The 25,515-nt window shown below is 48.6% G+C and overlaps 1 protein-coding gene and 1 long non-coding RNA gene across 14 annotated transcripts in view; one reads left to right on the forward strand and one right to left on the reverse strand.

The window, feature by feature from the left end:
- LOC310769620 overlaps positions 1 to 25,515 on the reverse strand; it is a 343,443-nt gene that overhangs the window by 269,900 nt on the left and 48,028 nt on the right. The window lies entirely within an intron of this gene.
- Positions 1 to 25,515, forward strand: part of SAMD11 (sterile alpha motif domain containing 11) — a 317,484-nt gene that overhangs the window by 148,515 nt on the left and 143,454 nt on the right. For 2 of the 13 annotated variants that reach the window (XM_083628579.1, XM_083628580.1), the window contains one exon: positions 12,041 to 12,132. In XM_083628579.1, coding sequence (XP_083484705.1) covers positions 12,061 to 12,132 — 72 coding nt within the window. In that variant the 5' untranslated portion in view covers positions 12,041 to 12,060. Of the gene's footprint in view, positions 1 to 7,755; positions 8,680 to 9,252; positions 9,377 to 9,754; positions 9,930 to 10,647; positions 10,945 to 12,040; positions 12,133 to 25,515 lie in introns of those variants that run through there. The other 11 variants (XM_083628575.1, XM_083628574.1, XM_083628573.1 and 8 more) reach the window with 11 other exon arrangements.

Genomic DNA, 25,515 nt, shown 5'->3' on the forward strand with positions numbered 1-25,515 from the left:
CATTAATTTCAATGGGTCTCTGCTGAGTAGGACTTAGGCCCTACCTGAACTAGACATCTAAAGCACTATCATGCTACTTTAAACAATCATGGCTTCCCCCAAAGGATCTTGGGAAGTGTAGTTTGCTAAAGGGTGCTGAGGGTTGTGAGAACCCCATGTCCCCCTCACAGAGCTACAGTTCCCAGAGTTCCCTGGGAAAAGAGATTGAATGCTAAACCACTCTGGGAATAGCGGCTCTGTAAAGGGGAATCGGAACTTCTAACAAATCTCAGCACCCAGAACAAACTACAGCTCCCAGGATTCTTCAGGGGAAGCGGTGACTGTTTAAAGTGGTGTAATACTGCTTTAAATGTATGGTGTGAATGTGGCCTTGCTCAGGAAAGGGGGAATGTTTATTGCATTTGTGGAGATTTCTTCTTATGTTCCGAGAAATCGCTGTGGAACTTTGGCCTTTTTCGGTCTCTGCTGGATTAAAGCAGGCGAAACCTGGGATCTTTCCAGTAATGGTGTTTATTTTATTTTTTTAAATAGGACCTTATGTCCTCAGTGCTTCGAGCCCCATCACCCCACCCAAAGCCCCCCTTACGCCCCCCTCCCCTTTGGCGGCTGTTCCTCTCTGAGCTGTCAAAACATCTCTCCTAATGAAGCAGTCTGGCCTTAGGCTAGTCTGACCTCCGATGCTGATCCCACCAAGCAGGACTTTGGTGGCGCTTGCCCAGCTGCCCTGCACAGCACATTGGGGCCTCATGTGCCTGGTGGTGCTAGACACGGCCTGGAGCAAAAGATCTAGGACGGCCTTCTACAACCTGGTGCACTCCAGATGTTGTCGGACTACAACTCCCATCAGCCTCAGCCGGCACGTCTGCTAGCTAAGGATGGTGGGAGTTGTAGTCCAACAACAGCTGGAGACCCATGCTGTTCTAGGGTCTCCATTGGGACAGAAGCTAAAGTCAGCACCAGGAAATAATTTATCAGTGGCTGTCAGGAGCATTATTAGAAGGTGGGTGCCATTTTGCACACTTGCATGCAAATTTACTTATTGTTTGTATCTCTTTCCTCCAGCCCACACCCCCAAATTAAATCCTTTTACAGACATGGAGGCTGGCCTACTAGGTCAGATGGGGCACAGCCCCACTAACCTAGTATACCAAGCCAACACCCACCTACTTGGCTTCTTATTTATATCTATCCTTGGATGTGGCCTGTCAAATTCCACATCATTCCTTTACCACCACCCAGTCCAGAGCTGAGAAACAATGGCTTTCATGTGGTTGAGCTCAGCTGACCAGAGAGATGTTTTGGTGCTTTATTAAAATCAGTCAACGCTGGAGGGTCTTGCAACCCTCCAGATGATTAGGACTAGCCTAATGGGCCAGTGGCCCATCTACTCCAGCATCCTGTCCTCACAATGGCCAACAAGATGCCTGTTGTTACTGACTCCACACCCACCTCCAATTAGAGAGTCATATTTAGCCTCTGGAATGGTTTCTGGAGAATGTGATAGCTTACAATAATACAGAATTCAACAGTCCCTGCATTAGCTTTAAGCAGAATAAATCTGCTACATATCCTTTTTGGGCTCTACAGTATACAGGGACCATAGCTTATCTGCAAAGTAATGAAGATAATCTTTGCAGGAGCTCGGTTGCTGGGTAGGGTGGGAAGCAGACTTCCTTGCAAGACATTATTTCCGCTGCATTCAAGACAAGCTGATAGGTTGCAAAAGTCACTGTTGCTCCCTACTTAGCATGCATAAAGTGTTGAGTTCAGTATCTGGCATATCAAGCTGAAAAGTCTAGGCCATGGACATAGGACTCTGTAAGGACTTGGATGTTTTGAATAGTCTTGTACAGGCCTTTTTTTCTAGTTCCAGTGAGTTCCGGCTGGGGGGAAAAAGCCCTGGTCTTGCAAAACTGCACCTGGTCCAAACTGTGGAACCAGATTGCTAACAGGAACTAATCACTTGGGTTTAAAGAACTATATGCAGGTTTCCAGCCACAGTTTAAAGGGACAATTTAAAGTGCTAATTTTGCCCTTTAAGACCATAAATGGTGTGGGACCAAGGTGCCTTAAAGCAATATTCTCCAGCTTTTATAGACCAAGGATCCACCTTTAACCCCAGTCTGCAAATGGGACTTGCTCTAAAACACTTTTTAGCATACGTGTGAAGTTTTGGGCCTTATCTCTCTCCACCAGGAAGGAAAGAAAAAAGTGGCGTTGGTGCCACAGTGGCAACAAAACTTACCATAGTTTGGGGTGTTGACCCACCTCTTGAAGATGAATGACTCAAAGAACACTTCCTGTGTATACATCTGAAATTGTTGCTGGGGGAGGGCCTCTTAAGAGTGTTTCTGCTTTCCTTGGTTGGCCAAGTGGTTACAAGGGATAGGCCTTTATTAATGGAGGCTCCCTCTTTGTGGAATTATTATTATTGTTGTTGTTGTTGTTGTTATTTGTTACTATTCGTTGCTTTTCCTACAAAGTAACTTGAAGCAACTTACAAGGATACCATTTAAAACCTCAATAAAAACCTAAAACACAACAATTCAAATAAAATACTAAAAACACAGTTAAACAAGGCAGCAGGGCTCCAAGTCCAACTCCAGTAAAAGAGGCCACTGTACCATTCAAATTAAGGGCAAAAAGCCAGGGAGAGGGAGTCCTGTCCTGGTATCTAGAACTGGATAAAGATGGTGCCAGGCATGACTCCCTAGGGAGAGCATCCCATGACAGGGACACCAGTGAAAAAGCCCATCCTTGTGTTGCTGTGTACTCCTTGTGTACTCTTTATGGGTTAGCGGAGTCTGTAACCTGAAGCGTCTGTAACCTGAAGTACCACTGTAATAATGACAATACCCCCCCACACATAGATCATTTAAGAATGATCATAGATTATTGGAGGGAAATTTTTCCCCGTCAGAGGCCTTAGGATATGTAATGAAGGCACCAGGCGAGCTTTCCGGGGGAGAACATTCCAGAAATGGGGAGCATAGGAGCCAACTCCTAGAGACCAATGGGTCTTCGCCCCCCAATAAAATATTTGAGCTGCCCCCCCCCAAGTTGATCAGCATTGCCATTCAAATAGTGTGTGTGTGCTGCATCTTGTGATTGATTATGCACAGCAGGGCTTACCTGGAGCCCCCCAATATTTTATTCAAGTTGTCACTGACGTCACCTTTTATAGAAAATGAGTGGGAGGGTTGTGGCACAACAGTTGCAACCCCAGCATCTTCAGGTAGAGCTGTGAAATATATCTCCCCGCCCCCTGAAGCCCTGGAAAGCTGTTGCCAATGTGTCAACAATGCTGAGCTAGATGGACCAAGGGTCTGAAGCAGCTTCCTATGTTCCTACTTCAGACCTTGGCCTACCCAGTTATCGAGTTGCAAGGAGTAAAGCTAGGACAGATCTTAGTCTGAGTGTCAGGATGCTGTCAGCGACTCCCAGCTGGTTGCCCAGGAAAGTATAAAGACAGGTTTCTTACTATCCTTTTTTATTCAGTAATTAGAGGGAGAGGCTATAGAACCCAGCCTCTTGGATAATGGCGTTGTCCCGAGTGAATCTCCACCACCTGTCTCTCTCACTTCCTCATTCGTCACTTCTGCGGGTGCTGCTATGTGCCCTCTGTCTTTGAGCTCTTTGCTCTCCTACTTTCAAGGCTCTCTGGGTTCTGGGAGAGGGGGATCTGGAATGCTTTCTAAAGACACCGTGTCCGTCAGCTGTTGCCCCTCTGCTGCTTCCTCCTCCTCTCCCATTATTTCCCAACTTTCCCCCTCATCTTCCTCTGAGCTGTGACCTCCTGCAAACCCCTGTTGTAGATCTAAACTGTCTTCCTCCTCCTCCTCCCTCCTCCTTGGAAGGGTCAGGCTGGGGAGGTGGTCTCTGCCATTCCTCCTCTGCCCATTCCCTGACACTAAATCACTTGAAAGCAATTACTAGCTGAGGAACTTGCTCCTATTGGAGGCAGCGATGCCAACCCACTTTAAGAGAGGGTTGGACAAATCTTTGTAGGAGGATAATGCTATGTCAAGGGCTATTCATGGAGGATAAGGCTATCAATGACTACCAGCCACGATGGCTATGTTCAGCCTCGATGGTCATAGGCAGTAATGCTTCTGAATTCCAGTTGCTTGAAACTTCAGGAAGAGAGAGTGCTCTAGTGGGTTTCCCACAGACATTTGTTTGGCCACCGTGAAAACAGGATGCTGGACCAGATGATCCAGCAGACTCTTATTATGTAGCCAGAATAGGCAAATTTTGGAGCTGGTGGATTTTGGATACAGTCATACCTCAGGTTACAGATGCTTCAGGTTGCGTTTTTTTTGGGTTACCTGGAAGTACCGGAATGGGTTACTTCTGGGTTTCGGCAGTCGCACATGTGCAGAAGAGCTAAATCACACTTTGTGCATGTACAGAAGCGCCGAATCGCAACCCGCACGTGCGCAGACGCAGCGCTGCGGGTTGCGAACGTGCCTTCTGCACGGATCATGTTCACAATCTGAGCGTCCGCTGTAATCCCACCTTTCCTTCAAGGAGTACGCAGCTCTTCTCACAACAACCCTGAGAGGTAGGTTAGGCTGAGAGACCGTGACTGACTCCAGGTCACCCAGTGAGGATCTGAACCCTGGTCTCCCCAGTCATAGTCCAGCACTCTAACGACTGCATCGCACTCAGTTACCCTGCAAATGAGGATGGATGGGCCGCGTTGTGACCTTGAGCTCAAAGCGTTCCCAAAGGGGTGCTCTAGTACTGGACATGGATGCACCATCAGAAAGTTACCGAGTTGTTTTTACAGAGCACAGCTGTAACTGGGGAGTTCCTCCCTGTGCCCTCCTGCATTCAGAGTCTCCTTCAGCTCTGACAAGATTGGCACAAGGCTTCTCTGACAAACCGCTTTTGGCGCCGGTTTGTCCTTGGCGACCAGCAGGGAGACAGAAAACTCTGAGCATCACTCTTTTCTCAGAGCTTTAGGGGGGCTGCTTGTCTACAAACAGTTTCAAATATTCCAAATGAAGGGTGGGAAATGGTTCATTTTCTGGTAGGCAGCCTGCCAAGCTTTGCCTCATCATCATCATTATTTTTTTTGTGGGGAGGCGGAGGAAATAATCAAATACAGCGAAATATTGGCAAGTAAACACGCAGTACAATGTAATGTAATATTTTAAACCTTGCCATTAAACTTTTAATGGAAAGCAGTAAATGTGGCAATTAGGTAGGATATCTCCCTGACACACCCAAGTTGTGAACCACAAACCAAGATCACCACTTTTTTCTCCTTCCTCCATGCACAAGGCATTCAACAAGAGGGAGTGTCAAGAAAAGGTGTGGGGTTTGGGTGTTGTTGTTGTTCTGCTTGTGTTTTTTTAAAAAATTATTTCTCCAGCTGCTTTATATTATATAAGAACATCTGGACTGGATCATCCTCAGAACAGGGACACAGTGGCCCACAAGTCTGTCTGTGACAGCAGCCAAATACAGTTGTTTTAGGACAGGCAACTGGTGGTCCCAGATCCACCCCCACAGTCATTTTTTTCTTGGCCCCTGCTAGCTCTGCCAATTTTTATTTTTAGAACAAATGTAGTATGAAATAGAGATCCAATTCCACACTTTGGGTTGCATTTGACTAACTTTTCTTCAGGGTAGACCCACTGAAATTGTTCATTAATTTCAATGGTTCTCCTCTGAGTAAGACTAACACTGAATTCAACTCTTTTATTATTACATTTTTGGTTACGTGCTTTATATATATTTAGATGTAGAGCTCTCCCTAAGGACATGTTCTCCATAACTTCCTTTCCTGACCTAAATTAACTTAAAAGGAGCCTTGCCCCGGATCAGGCCAAAGGCCCATCCAATCCAGCATCCTTTGCTTATTTATTTTATTTTACATTTTGCAAAATTTATATGGTGCTCAGTTTTAAGAAACCTAATAAGTGGTTTACACACACACACACACACACACACACACACACAAAACTTGAGAAAATTCTTGATTTAAAAAACCAGGTGTTTAAAAACATCCTGTTCTCACATTGGCCAATCAGATGCTTCAGTGGGAAGGTTGTAAACAGGACAGGAATACAAGAGTTTTATGGGGCCAGTTTTATGATGGAGGTGGTGGTTCTGGGTTCCAAGAATACTGTCTGGAGAACACAATGACCCTTGCGTAGTGTCCAAAACACAAGGGCAGTATCCAAAAAGGGGGTCAGCCCCACTCTGGCCTGGAACGCCTTGTTCTCCTTAGAGGTCTGCTTCTGCAGTGAAAATTTGCAGTCAGACTGAGACCCATGACAGAGGACTGCCATGATGTTTAAGACGCTTGTCCTGAAGACAACATGGGCAATGCATTGGTGGAGTGGGGAACCTGGTGCTGACAGTTGTCCTTGCTAGCTGGAGATGGTGGGAGTTGTGAACCCAACATCTTCTGGTGGATCTCAGGTTCCCAGCCATGATGTAGAAAATGTCTCTAAGTAAGATTGCCTGCGAGAAGATCACTTAAAAATCCCCCCCCCAAGAAATATGTGCAGGGGTTCACAGCTGCCTGCACCACACTTACCTTAATCCAGAAGCCCATTCTTTCCAAACACCAGAGTTGCGATGAGACAGTAGAGAGACTTTCACTCTTTCTGCCCAAGGCAGCAGTGAGCCTTCCAGCTGAAAACAGGTTTGGGGGCAAAGCCCCAGTGACACCCACTGACTCCAAAGGCATCCAGAGTCCACGTGTAAGAAGAGCAACCTTTATTAACCCATCCGCCCAGGTTAATTTGGGCTTTAAAAAACAACAACAGGAGAGACGATTGTGTGGTTCTTTGAAGAAGGTGGTTGTCCGTCGCTTACCCCCCTCTCCTAGTCAGACCCCCCCACCTTCCACTTTTTCCGCCTCTCTCTTTTTTTTGCAAGCGCCTTGTGCTGTTTAAATGGGGCAAGTTGGAGAATCGGCAGCGGAGGGAAAAGCTTGTTTGGTCGGAGTGTCTCAGAACTCCACTCTGACTTCCGAAAATATATCAATATATATGTTTCTATCAGGGGTGCCTGTAGGAGGAAGCCCAGCCAAATAGAACCCCCTTACTTCTAGTAAAGGCAAGGGCGCTGTTTATTGGGGAGGGGGAATTGTCGACTGTGAAAGTGTTTTAATTTTATTTATTTATTAAATACTAGGTTGCTTTTAATTTCTAGCCTAGAAATTGATTTCCTAACCATCTCAATAGGCTTCGCTGGGAGGGGGCGTCGTTTGAGAAATATCCCCTTTTGCAGGTGCACGTGTGGATGCATGTGGGTGGGTTTTTAAAAATTATTATTAATAGCGGGGAGACAGACCTGTGGAAAAGTTGCTTGTGTGGGAGGGAAGGAAAGCAATGTTGCAAAGGTTGCGCTAAAGCAATTGCAATTTTAAAAATAAAAAATGCAGTTTAAAAAATTACGGTTTTTGCAAGTGGCGGGGCAGGGGAGTGAAAGTGGAACGGAGAGAAAAAATAAGGCTGCAAGATTTTAGGTGACTGTAATATATATATATATTTAAAAAAGAACCACTCGCACACAACCAGATTAAAAATAAAACGCCAGGCAAACGAGCAGGGAGGGCTGCGTGGGCTGGCAGGGCAAGCCAGAAGGGGATACTCCAGGCGGGAAAGTGGGGGGTGGGGGGAGAGAGAAAGAGAGAGAGAGAAAAGAGGTCGCTAGGCAGAGGCGCAGGGTCGATCCGCGGCTGTGGGGGGGGGGCGGCGGCGGCGGGGTGTGTGCGTGGAGATCAATAAACCTTTGGCGACCGAAACCATGTCTCCGGCGGCGGCGGCAGCTGTGGCGGCGGCGGCGGCGGCGCCCTCTCCCTGGCCAAGATGTCAAGTATTAACCCGGAGGGGCAGATCTGCCGCCGCTGCCGCCGCCACCGCTCTGAACTCCTCCCGGGCGCATTAAGCTCGGGTTGCTGGCTGCGGGATCCCGGCGCCCCTTGGCTGCTGCGCCGCTGGGGAGCTTTGCAAGCGGGTTCGCCGCCGCCGCCGCCGCCGCTCCAGCCGGCGCCTGCAAGGTGCTGCTTGTGCTGGGGCTGTTGCTGCTTTTGCTGCTGCTGCTGCTGCTCTTGCGGGAGGCTCATTCCAAGCGCGCAACTTGCAGCCTGGGAAGAGCAGCCGCCGCCGCCGCCGGCTGAGCGCGCCGCTGTCGCCGCCACCATGCCGGCCATCAAGAGGGAGCGCCCGGACCGCGAGGAGCTGGCGCTGGCCGCCTTTAACCAGCCCATGGAGACCTTGCCCGACTACCTGGTCCCCTTGGCGGCCGCCGCCATCCCCGTGGTGACCCCGCACCCGCCTGCCTACGAGCAGATCTTCGCCACCGCTGCGCACCACCAACACCACCACCACCATCACCAGCAGCAGCGCGCTTACCTGGACTTCCACGCGGCGCCCCACGCCGCCGCCCACTCCCACCCGCACCCCCTCCCCGAGGACCTGATGCTGGAGCGCTTCTCGTCCATCCCGGATTTCCAGCCCTTCTTCGACAACGGCGAGCCTTGCATCGAGGTGGAGTGCGGCGAGAACAAGGCGCTCCTCTACATCAATAAGTTGTGCCAGGGCAGCAAAGGGCCCTCCATTCGCTACCGGGGAGAGTGGCTCACTCCCAACGAGTTCCAGTTCGTCAGCGGCCGGGAGACCGCCAAGGACTGGAAGCGGAGCATCCGGCACAAAGGTACCGACCGACCGGCCGGCCGGCCGGCGGGGAAGAGAGCGAGCTAGCCGGGGCGGGAAGCCGGGGCGCGCCAGGCGACGGGGCTGCTCCTTTCTGCTTGCTCGGCTGGCTTCTCTCTGGGGCGAAAGTGCCGGCTTTCGAGGCGCACAGGGCTCCTCGTCAGGCGGCTGGTGGGGAAAAGTAGGTAGGGTGTGTATGATCTTAGAAGGCTGAAACTCCCTCTCACTCAGCAATCGGTAGACGGAACAAGCCTTTGCATCGTCCCGATCTCAGATAAGGGAAGGGGGGGGGACAGGCTTGGTAAGCTTTATTTTTTCACAGGGCTCTTCGTTTTAGTGTGCAACTGCTAAACTGCTATGTGGCTTGGGTTCAGGTCTCTCCGCGCCCCGCTATCCCATAATCGCGTGGTGGGTTGGTCATTGTTCACTGAATGTTACGGGGAAAGAGCTCTGTTCATGTTCAGAGGCACTCTTGACTCCTTTGCTCATTCCCGGAGATTCGACGTTCCGGTGGGAGGGGCGTGACCGCGTTAACTATCGGCGCGTGTTAGAAGAGAGTCCCTTCAACTTGGGAAACTCCCGCGGTTTTCCGAGGGGACGCGTTCCCAGTTCCCTCTCCACCGCCGAATCCCTTGATGCCCAGCGGGGGCAACAGCTGTCGGCCAACGGGTGTGCGGGATGATGTTCGGCGAGGGTTTGTAAGTGCGTCTTTCACAAGCCTTGTCCTCCGCCCCACCTTTTATAAACTGCCCTTTTTACTTTCGGAAAGTCAAACTGACACAAACACGCCTTTAGGTGAAACTCGCCTTTCGTGCGTGTGAACGAACGAACGCCGCAAATGCGCCGCAGAATCCGAAAGAACCGACGGCGGAGACGGAAGTTTTCGCGCGTGCTTAGAAAGTTGAAGAGACTTATTGATGCGCGCCTCTTGTATTTTGCGGGCCAAGTAAAACCGAGGGTGGATTATTTATTTATTTTAAGAGCGGTGGCGGCAGCATGTGCCCATGTTGGGGGGGGGAGAACTTGCACTTGTTGGGCGGTGGCGGAGTCTCGCGCGCGCGCGCGCGCCAGTTGGAGGGGGGGGGGAGGTTGAGGATTGGAAGAGACTCATCTTTCCTCCACTTCAAACCAGAGCCGCCTGGCGCGGAGCGAAGGACTGTCTGGAGCGCGCCTCCGAAGTGACCCAGGGCTGCAACTTCTCCAGGCCAGGCTGAGCCGAGAAGCCGCCAGCGCTTTGGCGCCCGGAGTCTGGTGTGTGTTTCTGGGCTCTTTTTGTTTGTGTGCGTGTAGTGGGGGATCGAAGCAGCACTGCAAAGGGTCGACAGAGAGACATACTCCTATCCTTTTTGGAGCTGCCTTGCGCGTTGTTTTTTCGGCTGCCCCGACGGCGCGTCCCCTTTGAGGCGCTGCTCGCCTGGCTGCGGAGTTGTGGTTTTGGCGCTGGGCGCCCTTCGCGGTTGTGTCTGCACAGCTGCTGTTTACGTCTAGCTCGGCGTGTGTATGTGTGAACGGCGCGCCCGCCCCGTCACCCCGCCCCCCCCCGCCCCACCGAAGCTCTTCGCTCTTCGAGTGTAGCTTTTGCGCCGGAGCGGCTGGGCGCGACTTTGGAGAACCCCCTTTCCGCTGCTGCTCGTCTGCGACTGGCGGGAGCGCTTTTCGCGCGGTGGCCTCGCCTCTCGCCCGCACCCCCCCCCCCGAATGGCAAGTGAGGCGCAGCAACCTCGCTGCTTTCTGGAGTGTGTGTGTAGGGGGAAAAGGGGTGTTCAAAAACGCAAGCTTCGTGTTTGCGCGTAGCGTGGCGTTCTTAGAGGGCGCGATCCTAACTTGGGAGTAAGTCCCTCTGAACTCTGCGGGGCCGACTTCCAAGTACGTGTGTGTCTTGTGAAAGGTTGCATTTTTTTACCGGCGTCGCAATGAGCGGAGCTGCTCCCCCCCCCCCCACCTCGGACAGGCAAGAGGCACGTGGACCTGTGGTGTCCCTCCTCCAACCCGCAGTGTGGCGTCTTCCGTGGCTTGCTGTTGATCTGCCGCTTGCGTCCCGATCCGGGACTGGCCTCGATGCTTTTGGGTCGCCCCTTCCGCCGACGCTGAGGTTAAGCGGAGGAGCGGGTGGGGGGGGCGACCGCGGGTCTGCTGCGCCTGCCTTGCTCTGCTCTGGAAGCGCGCCTGTGGGTGGGGGGAGTCGCTTCGGAGAGGGCTGATGCGAATAGAAACCGAAATCCCAACCCCAGCCGCTCAGTCCGGATCCGCCAATGCGCCGAGGCAGGTGGGTGGCGGCGGCGAGGGAGCTGGTGGGTGGGAGGGAGGCCTGTGCTGGCGGCTACTCCTCTTCCCTCTTCCTCCTCCTCCTTTATTAACAATTTAATTTCACAAAATCTCCCCGCACCTTCGCCCCAGCGACTTTCCCCGGGAAAAGTGGAGCGGCAAGCGGGTGCGTCGTGGTTGCTGTTCTGCAAGGAGGCGAGGATCGCCCCTGTGGCTTGCATTGGCGCGCGCGCTCTTTTTTACAACCCCCCCCGCGCGCCCGCCTCATTTTATTTTATTTCATTGCCCGGGCTCGGGGAGGCAGCTGAGGCTGAGGCGAAGCGGGGGCCGGAGAGCTGGGAAGCCCAAGAGGCGTCCGCCTTGACATGTCATTAGCCGAGGGCTGCATGTGTCACGCCGAGGGTCCCAAGAGCCATTAGGAGGTGACTGACACCTCGCCTTGTTTATTGATCGCCTCGAGGAGGAGGAGAGCGGCTGTTGCTGCTGCCGCCGCTCTAATGATGCTCCTACCCCCTTCCTCCGGCCGCCTTCAGGAAAAGTCCCCTCATTCCTCTGGGGAGGAGAGCTGGTGTTCAACGGACGGAGAAAAGAGTTTTTCAGGGGCAGCGGGGGCTAAGCTCCCTGCGCTCCCCGCCTGTCTCTTCAGCCTGTTGTTTGCCTTTCTTTACCTGCTTTCAGTTGTGTGTGTTTTATCCTTTGAGTGCTGGCGTCATGGCTGTGAATTGCAAATGCAGGCATCTTGAATGGTGTTTGCTTGATGCAGGGGGAGGCGGGGTGGGTGCAGAGCAGCGCTGCTCCTCCAAGGCCTCTCCTTTTCAGGGTTCCCCTATTATTTTTCAGCCTGGCGAACATTTTTAACAAGGTTAGATAGGGGCTAATGAGCGCTGCTATTCCTTTTCATCATTTCCACAGGGTACAAAGTTCAATTAGGGTGCAAGCCAGGGCCCTGTAAAAGGGGGTGGGTGGGTAGAGGCTGGCTTGTTTTGTGCAAAGCCTCTCAGTCTCTCTCTCTCTTTCTTTCTTTTTAAAAGCCAAACTAAATACTTGTTTTGTTCTTTCCATTCCCCCCATTCCCCTCTTTTTTCTTTTTCATCCAGGGAAAAGTTTGAAGACTCTTATGTCCAAAGGAATCTTACAGGTACATCCTCCAATCTGTGATTGCCCTGGGTGTCGAATTTCGTCTCCAGTGGTAAGATGATTGCGAAAAACCAAAATGAGAACGCAAAGAAATAATTTCTCTGTTTTAATATTTGGCCACATTTCTATTTGATAATTTCTTCATCTATCCACCCCTGCCGGTGTGCACACTGTTTTTTAAGTATATGTGTGACTGCTGGTGGGAGACAGTGGTTTGTGGTCCTCTGTGACAATTGAGAGAGCGATATCCTGTGATGTTCTTATGCTGAATGCATCTAGTTTTAGCTCCATGTTAGCGAGGAGGGCTCAGGGTTGCAGCCTCCAATAGGCAGGCAAAACTGCTGTTCAAGGATGCCAACTCAAGTGTTTGCGAGCTTTCTGTCAGCATTCTTGGTCATCCATTTCCCCGTTCTGGTATATTATTCAGCAGTGCAAAATAGTCAGTGTAAGAGGATTTGAAGTTAGATTATGATATTGGAATGTGCATGTTTTGGAACTGTGTTGGCAAAAGACTGCAGGAATAACAATCCTATCTTGAAAAAAGAAGAGAACACTATGTTCGTAAAAATAATAATAATCATATTTTTTTGAAAATGGGAATAATGTACAGCATTAGTAGGGTTCAATTAAATGCAAGGCCCTGTTCTCAACTGTGCCGATACTTCAATCAATGAGACATACTTTCACGTAAATGTGCTTACACTTAAGGCAGCTGGTTTTGCACACTCTAGCACCCTTCTGTACTCTAAATTGGAATGATGAAACAATGGGGTGGGGTTCCCAGCCCCACACCTTTCAAATCATATTTATGGGCAAAGAGTGGATTTGCAACCCACATTATGTGTATAGAATCTGGAGCAGGAATCCGTAATTCTCCGCTGTTGATGAGTGTGATGTCGTTAAGAATATAGGGTTTGGGTTTCAGTTTGTGATTACTGAATTGACTCGCATCAGTACTTTTCGACAATTGCATGGCATCCTATTTTTTTTCCTGGTAAAGGTGGTGTTAAACGAAGTGATATAACACAAAGTGAGGCTTGTTGAGTAAGAAGTGCACCTGTGTATCTATAAACATTTGAAAATGAGCACTGAATGCCAAATGAGGATTTGTGGGTCTGTGAAGGGCCAATGTGTTTATTGACAGCTGATTATTTGCAGTATATGGCTTGGTTGGTGGTATGTTCCTTTCCAAAAGTTCCATTACGTTTTTGTGTGTGTGCGATGAGGGAGACTTCAGGGTCATCACAGCAAAACCTATCTGAGGCTGGTTTAAATTCATAGTGTAGATGTGCTCTTAAAAGAGCTGATTTGAGGGTGGCCAGTTCTTCAGCCTTGGAGAGCCTGATCCTACCTACCCCAATTAAATTGTATTGGCAGCGGGGGGCTGGCAATCTATAATATATTTATATTATCACTCACCAGCTTCAGTAGATATGCTGGGGAAAGTCCAGAGCCCCCAGGCTCTAGACACTGGGTGGGCTTTTCTTCTTTGTACAGTGGTGGGCACTTCTCTGATTGGCACATGCGAGATCTGGAGGCCACTGCCACATTGCAGATATCTTGGATTGCTCCTTTCGGAAGGGTGGTACCCTGCTGCCTGAGAGGGGAAAATATGTGTTGTTGTTGTTGATCGCCAGCAGGTCTCAGGGCAGGTTGCAACAATTTAACATTCAGAATTAAAAGCAGCTAAAACAAATTTTGCTTGTAAGAATAGGGTCCTGAAAACACACACCTCAAGTGTCAGAGGCCGGAGTGAAGAGGTTGCCTCTTCAAGCATTCGTGGAAAGCTGTACGGTGGAGGTGTCAGACACACCTCTGTCAAGGAGGAAGTCCACAGTTTGGGGGCTGCCACATGGAATGCCCCGAATTTCTGAGGGTAGCATAACTACCACACACCCACACCTGTTTATTTTAACACCCGAGAGGGTCTATAGGTAAGAAGGATAGTTGTCAGCGCCTTAAATTGGGCCAGAAACAATGGCAGCCAATGGAATTATTTGGGGTTATATGGGTTCTAAAGACAACCCCTGTTAGTAATCTGGCCACTGCACTTTGAACCAGTCGAGGTTTCTGAGTCATCTGTAAGGGCAGCCCTGCTGTAGGCCAGGGATGGAGAACCTGTGGCTTTTCTGATGCTGTTGCACTCAAATTTTCATCAGTCTTAGCCAGTATAGACAGTGTCAGGAACAATGGGGGCTGGAATCCTGGTGACCTATCGGGGGCCCATAGGTATCCCCACCTTTGTAACAGGCTGTAGCTTAAGTCATTCAGGATAATCCAGTTCTAGTTTAAGTTCAGCACATCCAGAAAGGGATTAATCCAAGTTTACGCCTGTCCCTTCACAGAGTGAACTGGTTTAATTCATTTTCAGTTCACAGTTTGTCCAAATGATCCTTGGCAAAATAAAATAAAAATTCAGCTTTCAGAATTATTATTATTATTATTATTATTATTATTATTATTATTATTATTATCTCAAAGTGAGTTAAAAATAAAACTAAAACCAATATACAGCTAAAACGAAACAAAAACTAAAAAATATTGTGTTTACGTAAAAAAAGGAGTCCAGCACATCTCACCCACTGAAAGAGACCACCATATCTAAACGTTGTAAGTTGCTGTGCCAAAGTATAAAATATACTTCAGAAGACTAAGGAAGCATTAAAAAACGACACAGTAGAATTGGGTCGTTTATTTCCTCCAGTAATTATTATATTTAAGCTTACAGGCCTAAAGAGTAAGAGAATGAACACAAAGATGAACTTCACATCTTTCTATCCCACAAAACAAACTTAATTCATCTTCAGTTCGCCCAGCAATTATGGGAATTATTTACAGGTGTAGTTTAGGGAGTTTTTAACTAATTAGCTGAACTTGGTAACGCAGAGCTAGTTCACTTCAAGCACTGTTTTGTGCCTCTGACGAAGTGGGGCTCTTTGGTGTCCAAATACTTAGGCGCTAATAATTTTTTTAGTCTTGTCAAGAAGTTTCTTTATTGTTTCTGCTGCAACAAATGTAACATGGCTACCACACTGGAAGGCTGGAGCCACTGTCACCTAAGGGTGCGTTCTTATGAACACCCTTCCCTTTTTTGGGTGCTGTGGTGCTGAACAGGGAGTATACAAAGTGGTATCTCCCCTCACCACAAAATGGGAACTGTGGTGTAGTTAGTTAATTTTAGGCTTTCACCAGGGGCAGGCAGGGTTCACTTTGGATCAGGTATATGGAACCTTTGACCCTCCGGATATTGCTGAACTACAGCTCCTATCACCCCCAGCCATTGGGCATGCTTAACAGGGGCTGATGGAAGTTGTTGAGCAACATATGGAGGGCCAAAGGTTCCTGACATCTGCTGTGGATGGTAATGTGTATTACTTCACCTATTTTAAATACAGTGGTACCTTGAGTTACAAACGCCTCAGGTTACAAACACTTCAGATTACAAACTCGGCTAACCTGGAAGAGTTACCTTGAGTTGAGAACTTTGCCCCAGGATGAGAACAGAAATCATCATCATCAAACCTTTATTGGCATCACTTACAAACATTCAGAATAAATAGGCCAATGCAATCTCGTCGCCATTTCAACAGTACAATCATTTGCCAAAGGGAAGAAGAGGCGAGCAATCTATTTCACCTCTGTGGGTCTCCAGCAAGGGCAGGGTCCTGTAGCGTACTTTGGCGGCAAAAAATCAAATAGAGGAACTTAGCTACTGTCTTGGTGAGCTCTTGGTCTCTCCCCTGTAATAAGAAGCGTGTAACCCCTGTCTCTGGTTTCCACATTGGGATACATAGATGGTCTAAGAATTGTTGGCGGAGATCAAGAATGGAAATCATGTGCTGGCAGTGCAGTGGCAGCAAGAGGCCCCATTAACGAACAAACAGTTTCAGGTTAAGAATGGACCTCTGGAACGAATGAAGTTCATAACTAGAGGTACCACTGTATAGAATAGTAAGCCAACCCTGTTGTATTTGGAAGGCTCTTCTGCTCAGTATGACCGTGAACCTCTGCCCCAAAGCCCTATCCTTAATGCACCAGTGAACTTGAATAAGAGAAAATGGATCCATTAGGACAAACGGCGCATTACGCCACCAACCTCAGGCAGCCCCCTCTCCCGCCTTCTTACTTACAGCCAGTCCGGTTGGGTTGACCCTAGCTGTCAGTTTCCTCCTCCTCCTCAGTCTTAGCATTGCCCCTTGTAGAACCTAGCAGGGAGGAGGAGGAGGAGGCGGCGGATGGAGACAAAACTTGAATTACTTGGCTTTGCCTGACATTGGCTCTGTCTCTGTCTGGGCTCCCTACTCTCCACCCTGCTAGTCTCAATGAACACCAGCCATCACTGATGGGAACCATGTCACTCAGAATTTCAGGCAACATTTTGCTGAGTTTAATTTTGCCACTTGGGCTTACCATTTTGGGAATGGACTGGATGAGAGCCAACAAACCGAAGCTCGGTCCAGATTGGACTGAGGTACTGATCTAGAATAGAATAGGTACTAGAATAGTGTTAGCCTAGAATGGATGGATGGGAGGTTGTCTGCTCTTGATGGGGTTACACAGGTATGCAGCTAGGGGGTACTTCTAGTTCCTTTACTGTTGCTTGAGGCTCAAGTGGCCTTGGTGGCACAGAGTACCTTCATCAACTTTGGTTGGTGGCCCAGCTACACCCCTATCTGGACAGGGATAGCCTAACAATGTTCTGGTAACATCTAGGTTAGATTACAACAACGTGTTATCCACGGGCTGCTTCTGAAGACAGCCTCCCCCCCCACCCCGCCAGCAGCTCTCTGAGAAGAGGACTATAAAGGTGTTCCTAGTGTAGATGATTATTTTAAATTGTTAGCCAAAAATAGTTTATAGCATGGAGAACTCCCTGGAACGTGGAGTACCTGGAAGTTTGGGTAGTAAAACAAGTGTTTCACAGTTTGTTTTATAACTCTAGTATTATAGGTTAAACTTGCCTGCTTTTAATCCTAGGTGTCATAAGCAGTGTGCCATTTTCACGGTTTTACAGAAACAATGATAATTGGAAGCACAGCAGATTCAGGTTTCCTTGAGATGGTGATTCTATAAGGCTGAAAACGTCACATGCATTTTGACAGCAACACAATTTATAGCTGTGGAGTGCACTAAATAAAATATTGTGTGGCTATTTACATATAAAATACATGTCTGAAGGGAAGGCTTGTTGGGAAGGGAAAGGGGCTTTTGACACATGGTTTGCTGAGTCTGCATTAATATACGTTAATTGGTCCTTTATGATATATGGTACTTTCTATATAGGGTCATGCTAGGTTTGATGACTGGGGCAATTTTGTGCAGTGCATATTCACAAGGTGTTTGCCAACATGGGTCCTTGTATGGCTGATTGCTGCACATTTTGGAAGAGTGGCATGCTCACACCTGTCTGTGTACAATTTGCCAAATGGCTACTATGCAGGGGTTCCAGAGAAGCTGCTTTGTATGTGCAGATGTGTACAGCTGTCTGTGCAGAAGCAGTTGTGCACTGTATATGGAGAATCCCACTTACAAAGGAAGTGTAAAGCATGCTGTCTGCTGTAAAGAGAGGAGTAATAAGGCAAAGAGTAAATTTCTACTCTGTGCTTGTGGCTAACTCTCTTCCTTCCTGCAAATATGAAATCAGTGGCACCTTCAGCATGTATAATCTTCTTTGTCTTGATTGGCCTTACAAATAAGTTCATGCAATTTATTTCTCTCTCTCCCCCATTTTACTAACCCAAGTGCCTAAATATCCCTTAGTTAGCCACATGTCAGCCTAAAAGAAAACCAGCCTTTACAATGCTTCCCTACCTGGTTGCCTGGAGTTAATTCTAAACTTGCTGCAGGTGACCAACAAATGTATAAGATAGTGGCTTTGGGCACTGGCGGAGGAAGAGGTGTGCGGGGGGGGGAGCGTACTGCCCCCGGCAGCGTGATCCTGGAGGGGTGCCATCACGGCTGCCCCCCCTGCCCATGCTGGGCGCCATGCCCCTACGGGCAGCACGCCACGCCCCTGCCTGCTCTCCGTCCCCCGGTGCCGGAGCTGCTCCGCCACTGGCTTTGGGTCTGCATACAGGGCCTTCCAATGTATACTCAAGGATTATAGGAGCAAGATTTCCCCTATTTCTGTCAACATCAGGGGATGTTCCCACCCTGTTGCAGTCTTGATGCGTGAAGCTTTTTCCCACTGAAGTAGAAAGAACAACAATATTGCAGAATTTGTGTGTGTTTTTGTAGCTTTGGATTGAGGCCATTGTCTTTTACTGTTTAACTTCTTAGGGAGGTTATCTTGATGGGTTTTACACTAGGCTTTTCAAAAGCAGGGAAATATTTAACTTCAAAGTATCCTTCTGGGAGTCCATCCACCAAATAAAATCCACTCCACTCCCCACTCTCTTTAAAATGCTGTCATGTCAGTAACGGTTGGTTCCCTTCTGGGAACGGCATGCTCAGCAATCTTAGCAAGGCTGGAGAACAATGGGGAGTCTTCTAATAGCATGATGCAACCTCCCACGTTGGAGAAGCTCTGTAGTTCAGTGGCAGAGCATCTGCTTTGCACGCAGTGGCACTTGGAAGGTCCCAGGTTCAGTCCCCGGCATCTCCAGGTAGGGCTGGAAATGTCTCAGTCTGAAACCCTATACCATGGGTAGGCAAACTAAGGCCCAGTCACTTTCTAAATCCGGCCTGTGGACAGTCCGGGAATCAGCGTGTTTTTACATGAGTAGAACGTGTGCTTTTATTTAAAATGCATCTCTGGGTTATTTGTGGTGCATAGGAATTCATTCATTTTATTTTTCCCCCAAAATATAGTCCGCCCCCCACTAGGTCTGAGGGACAGTGTTTTGGCCCCCTGCTGAAAAAGTTTGCTGACCCCTGCCCTACACAGTGGATCCTCATGTTACGTACTGCCCTCCTTATGAATGCTTCAGGTTACGAGCTCCGCTAACCCGGAAGTAGATGCTCCCGGTTGCAAACTTGGCCCTGGGATGCGAGCGGAAGTTGTGCTCCGGTGGCGCGGCAGCAGCAGGAGGCACCGTTAGCAAAAGCGCGCCTCATGTTAAGAACAGTTTCGGGTTACAAATGGACGAAGGAACTGTAGAGAGGCTTCTGAGCTAGATAGACCAATGGTCTGTTAGCTTCCTATGCTCCTTGGAAACAATGCCCCAGTGTATTTAGACAGCTACTCAAACGTAACCCTGCAAAAGCACCCAGGTGAAGAACGCATGACCAAAATGGGAAGAAAAAAAAAACACTTCCAATGCCTACCTAAAAACCATCAGGGATGAGGCCAGTTATAGTGTCTCTAGAAAAGTCTCTAGGAAAGTTCATTATGGGGCTGCTGCCACAGGCCCTGTCTTGATTACCCTGACACTAACTACAACTTTCTTTAGACAGTGGGACAAAAACAAACAAACCCAAGGCCTCCAGTGATTATGAGCGTAACCAACTGGCCAGTTCACATGGGAAAAGGTGGTCTTTCAGATACCCTAAACCAAAACAGTGTAGGGCAGGCAGGGCAGGTGAGTCTTTGGCCCTGAATTCCCATCAGCCACTGCCAGCGTGGCCAGTGGCGTGGGATGATGGGAGTTGTAGTTCGGCGACATCTGGAGGGCCAATAGTTCCCCAGCTCAGATGTATAATAGATCCGAGGACCAATACCTTGATTTGTGCATTGCACTTGACTCCATTGTCCCTTGAGCTGCATTTTGAAAACGCAGAGCAAACACACACATGCACACACACACAATCAACTTGCACAGTTATGATGGGGCTGCTGACTAAAACCTATGTTGGGGAACCCCCCCTCCATATGTGCTTGCTTTCACAACTGCTTCCTGGCCTCTTCCCATCTTTGATTCTCATTTCCTTTCTTAAACATGGCAGGTGGGGTGTGGGGTGGAGAAAGGCAAACAGCACAGTCCAAGTCATATTTGCACAGAAAGAAAAGTCACTGGGTAGCAAGCATGTCTGAGGATTGCAGCCAACACTTTCTCAGGCTGTGTGCTCTGAAGTCTGCCCCATTGAAGTGAATGGGATTTGTCCGCTGTAAACCTAGATTGAAGACTGCAGCAAATGCCTGCCTATCGTATTGCATGCTTATTGACAGCCAAACTTGTTAACTTTATTTTTTAATAATAGAAAGTAAGGAGAAGGAGGGGCTGCTTTTGAGGGGTAAATGGCCCCCGCCTGCTCTCTCCATAGCCAAAGGGGTGAGCATTGAAATTCTCTAACCTGGAACTCCCTGTTCTTGCAAAGATTAAATTAAATTAACCCCATCCCCCATCCTTTCCTCCCTCCCCTCTGCTCCCCCTTTCTCTTGGGTCAAATCAAATTTGTAGTGTCAGGGGCTTTAATCAACCTCTGTGAATGGTTGGAGACCACATCAGCCACCCAGAAAGAGCGAGTGGGGGTTGGAACATTGATTTGAAGAGGAAATTGCATCTGGCTGTATAGATCCACATTTGGAAATCGGCTCAGCAGAAAGCAGCGCGCGCACACACACACACACACCCCACGCACATTGCAGCATGTGCCTGAAGCTGCTTCTCGACTGATTTTTCCCCCCTCTGAAACCTCATTAGGAAAATCCAAGAACTGTTTCACCTTGTGAGAGGCTGATAAGGAAGGGCCCTAGCTCAGTAGTAGAGCACCTGCTTTGCATGCAAAAGGTTCCAGGTTCAATCTCTGGCATCTCCAGGTAGGATTGGGAGGCACCTTGGCTGAAACCCTTGAGAGCTGCTGCCAGCCAGTGTCTATATCATACTAACCAAATGGTCTGGCTCAATATAAGCCAGCTTCCTTTATTCTAACCATTCCTTGGAATTAGGGTTGCTCAAGCAGAAAGGGCTGTGTTTCCCAATTAATGGGGTTGTATCATAGGGCATCTTAATTACAGATGCCACTTGTTTACACATTCACTGGGACTCCAGATAACATTTGTTAGGGAGTGGACCAGTGTTTGGGATTTCGGTGAGAGGAGTCGGAGGTTCAAATCTACCTCCCATAATTAATATCATGAAATAATGATTCACTATTTCAGGGTCTGATTCCCACACACATGTCCGTCAACTGATGCCTGGACACTTGGGGTTGTATCCAGTGCTAATCCCGCCCAGAGTAGACCCGTTGAAGTTAATTGGCATGGCTAATGTATATCCCATTAATTTAAATGGGTCTCCTGCAAGTAGGACTTAGTTGGCTACTACTCACAATTGCTGGCAGCTGAATGCGTGAGCAGACACCTCACTGAAAAGCATCATATCTGGGGAGGGGGAGAGTAAAGGTTTATTTTGAATGTTTCATCTTAATGGTTTATATCCCACTTTTCTGTAACAAGTGCAGTTAAAGTAGCTAACAAAACCAAAATATAAACCATGAGATAAGTTAAAAATAAGACCCTTAACAGGAACATCCTACACAAATGCAGGCTCCATCTGGGTTGTCCCATTCACCTGCATCTCCATCGCTTGCTGTTACACCAATCAAGTGTGAAGTTTGTGTCTGCTTTTATGAAATCTTGGGCCTGCTTCTCACTGAGGCGATGAGTTTGCATATAATGCTAATCTGTGGTTGAACTTTAGCCATAGTTAATACAGAGGTGTCTGACAGATTATCACTTAAACCTTGGTTTGCTATTTTTCCACCTCCTGCTTCCCCCTTTAAAGGAGACACAAGCTGGGAAGAGGCTTTAAAGGAGACACAAGCTTGCTCAAGGCTCAGCTTTTATATGGTCACAGCTCTTTAACCATCATTCACATGAAATGCTCCATGCACATATGATCCCAAGTATCTGTACAGCAACTGTCACAAGGTGCAGCTCCTCCCACATTAAAGGTGAGTTTCCAGTCCACCTGGTGAGTCAGGTATGGGGAACCTTTGGCCCTCCAGATGTTGCCGAACTACAACTCCCATCAGTCCCTGCAAGCATGCAGCAACATCTGGAGGGCCAAAGGTTCCTTACATCTGCAGCAAGTCCATCACTTACGTGCCTAACCACTACTTTGTGCCTATTCCATCGGATGGAATTCCTGCAAAAAAATCTGGGCCCCAGTGCCTTTTAACACCTGGTGACATAATTTTAACCCTATATCTGAAAGGAGATTTGTACTATAAATCCAAAGCAGATTCAACACACATTTAAAGCACGCAACTTCCCTGGAAGCTTCCTAGAGACACTGTAGTTTCCCCTCACAGATCTACCATTTCTAGCACCCTTAGCAAACTACAGTCCCCAGATTTCCTTGGGAGAAATTTGTGTTGAGTATGCTTTAAATCAGGGGTTGGCAACGTGCGGCCCACGAAGACCGTTTTACCGGCCCACAAGCCACCCCCAAACCGAGTCGCCTGCTCGGCGAGTCCCCCCCCCCTGCACTAAACCAGCGCAGTGCTGGGACTCGCCAAGCAGCACCAGAAACTGCGTATGAGCACGCACAGATACCAGAAATCATGTCTGCGTATGTCCAGATGCCGAAAATCGCTTCTGCGCAGGCGCAATTTTTGGTTTCTGGGCATGCGCAGAATTGATTTCCGGCACCACGGACATGCGCAGGCGCAATTTACGGCGTCGCGCTGCGCCAGTCTGGCCCATGGATGATCTCCGTGGGAGTGATCCGGCCCATGGCCAGTAAACCTTGCTGACCCCTGCTTTAAATGTATAGTGTGGAGCTCCTTTCAGTATCTTGAGCCCCTAATGTCAGGGACAACTAACAACTCCCCTTTAAGCATAACTTGTATTTTTCACTTATTATACATCATGCAGGACTGTTAAATTTTGTCTGACAGGCTGTACGGCAGCCAAAGCTACTGAACGGCCTCTGAAGACCCTACATGTTAATGTATACTGTATTGATTTTGCAAGGAAATGTTTACAACCAGCCTATTATGGCAATGCACTTCCTACGTGTTTATTCCGATACTTCATTTCTGGTTTTGGTGTTATGTTTATCAGTTTGCATGTTTATGCGTATGGCTCTTTGAACAATTTTTTGTTGTTGCTGCTGCCCTTTTTCTTTTCTGAGGCTTGAGCTCAAATTAAAGCCAGCCTGTCTGCTCTCTCCCTCTTTGTGATGCTGTTGAACTTACGAAAAGCAAAATATTCTGTGGGCAGGGGGGCGGAATTAAACACCGGGGAAATTTTCCGCCCCACATCACTGGGGCCCCCTGAAGGTGCCTTGCCCAGAGCCCTACCCCCTCCCACCAAGCACGCGCGCACACACACACAAGCTTGGAGCCAGCACTGGATAGACTGTCTAATCTCACAATGGATCTGTCTGTACTGGAACAGGCTGAAACGCAGACCGCATTTGTGAATGGGAGTAGCAGGTTGTGTCTGCAAGTCAGGCATTAGGATCAAGGGGTGTGTCCCTTAAGAGGTGCACCAAAGCCCCACTCGAAGCATAGTTCAAGAGCCCCGCTGAGTCTGTCCAAAAAAATTTCGGCTGTCATGCCCGGCACATTTCCTGGGCTTCTGATGAAATAAATACACACACAGAGGATTGTGCTGTTACTGTCAGGTAAGTAAGGCTCATGGAGGTCACTTATCTATTGAGCATTCATCTTGGATTTCCTTGCATAAAGCTTATGCAGAGGTTAGACAATATGTGGTTGTATTGAGCTTTCAGTCTGATCCGCTTGCGAAAAGGTTATGCAACAATGAACATGCACCCTGATTTGCTTGCAGGGTGTCTCTGCATCTTCCCATTAATCGTTTGTTCATCTCACACCTTTGAATGCATTTCCTTGTCACTTTCCTAACTGCAAAAGAGCAGGGGTTTTTCCTTAAGTGCCAGGGTGACAGAGCGAGCGCTTTAATCCATTTTTGCACCAACCTAAATTTCCCAGTATGCGCCTGAATAGTCTTAAACAGGGGTTCGCGGCCACAAGTGGCCCCATGGATCGTTTTACTGGCCCACAAACTGTCCCCAAACCAAGCCGCGCGCTCGGCAAGTCCCCGCACGCTGCACTAAACCGGCGCAGCGCAGCACGGGACCCGCTTTCATGGTGCTGGAAATCTCGTCTGTGTAGCCAGAAATTGTGGGTGGTAAACCTTGATGACAATCTGGAGGCACCCTAAAATTGTAGATACCTAGCTAGTTGCAATATTTTTATCCTGCCCAATAACAAAGTCCCTCTGTCTGGTTTATGTTGGCCTGTAAAAATGTGTTAAACAGTTTCCCCCAAAACATTGTCCCTAAGATGTTACTAGATTCTAGTCCTCATCATCCCTGACCATTGGCCATAGTGGCTGGTGCTGATGGGAGATAGAGTTTGGCAACAGGATCTGGAGAGCACCAGGTTGAAGAAGGCTGCTTTACAGTCTTTAGGCAATGCCCCCCCCCCCATGTTCCTAAGCAGAGACCCAAACTTTCACGTTATCCACAACTGTTTTTCATTCTTCATAACTCGCTCATTGGAAAGCTTGCTCACTCTTCTGCAACATTTTGAATTGCGTGCTAATTAAGGTCACTTCTCAGAGTAACCCTGATTAAGTATGCCAGTGTGGTGTGCTTGGAGTAGGGCAGGTTTTGGGGAACTTGTGGCCCTCCAGATGTTGCTGAACTACAAATGCCATCAGCCCCAGCAAGCCAGATGTTGCTGAACTACAAATGCCATCAGCCCCAGCAAGCATAACGGCCAATGCCCAGGGATGATGGGAGTTGTAGTTCAGCAAACCTCTGTTGCACCAAAGGTTGGGAGACCAGGATTCAGATTCCCACCCACCCACAATGCTCACTTGAGTGATATTTGGCCAGTCACCCTCAGCCAAACCTACCTCTCAGAGTTGTTTGTGAGGCTGTAATGGATAAGGCAGGGAGAGCCACGTTATGCCACCTTGAGCTCCATGCAGAAAAGGTGAGGTTTAAAAAAATTACACCCACACCATATGTTATGTTTAAAGCAGACACTCTCCCCCCCCCCCCCCGAAGAATCCTGGCAGCTGTAGTTTGTGAGGTCGTCTCATAACAACTCTCAGCCCCCTTAGGAAACTACAGATCCCAGGATGGGGGGGGGGGAGCCCTAACCATTCAAGCAGTATAAGGGCAGATCCACGACATACATTCAAAACACATGATCTTGGGAGCTGTAGTTTCCCCCTCACAAAACTACAACTCCCAGCAACCTAACAAGACATAGCTCCCAATCTTCTTTTTGGGGAAAGTCATATGTTTTAAACATGCATTTTACAGTGTTTCTCAACCTTGGGGGCCACAGCTGACTACAACTCCCACTGGTCCTGCTAACTAGGGATGATGGGAGTTGTAGTCCAACGACAGCTACGGAGCCACGGTTGAGAAACGGTGGGTGCGCAATATGTTTCTGGAGAAGGTGCGCAACTTGCAGCCTCGACTCTTAGCGCGGGGACCTTGAAAAGGCGCCTCTAAGGATAATCAGCCCCCGCGATACAACATGCGGCGGGAGTGACCCCTGACAAGTG

Source organism: Podarcis filfolensis (genome assembly GCF_964270895.1).
Source record: "Podarcis filfolensis genome assembly, chromosome: 8".
Lineage (NCBI taxonomy): Eukaryota > Metazoa > Chordata > Lepidosauria > Squamata > Lacertidae > Podarcis > Podarcis filfolensis.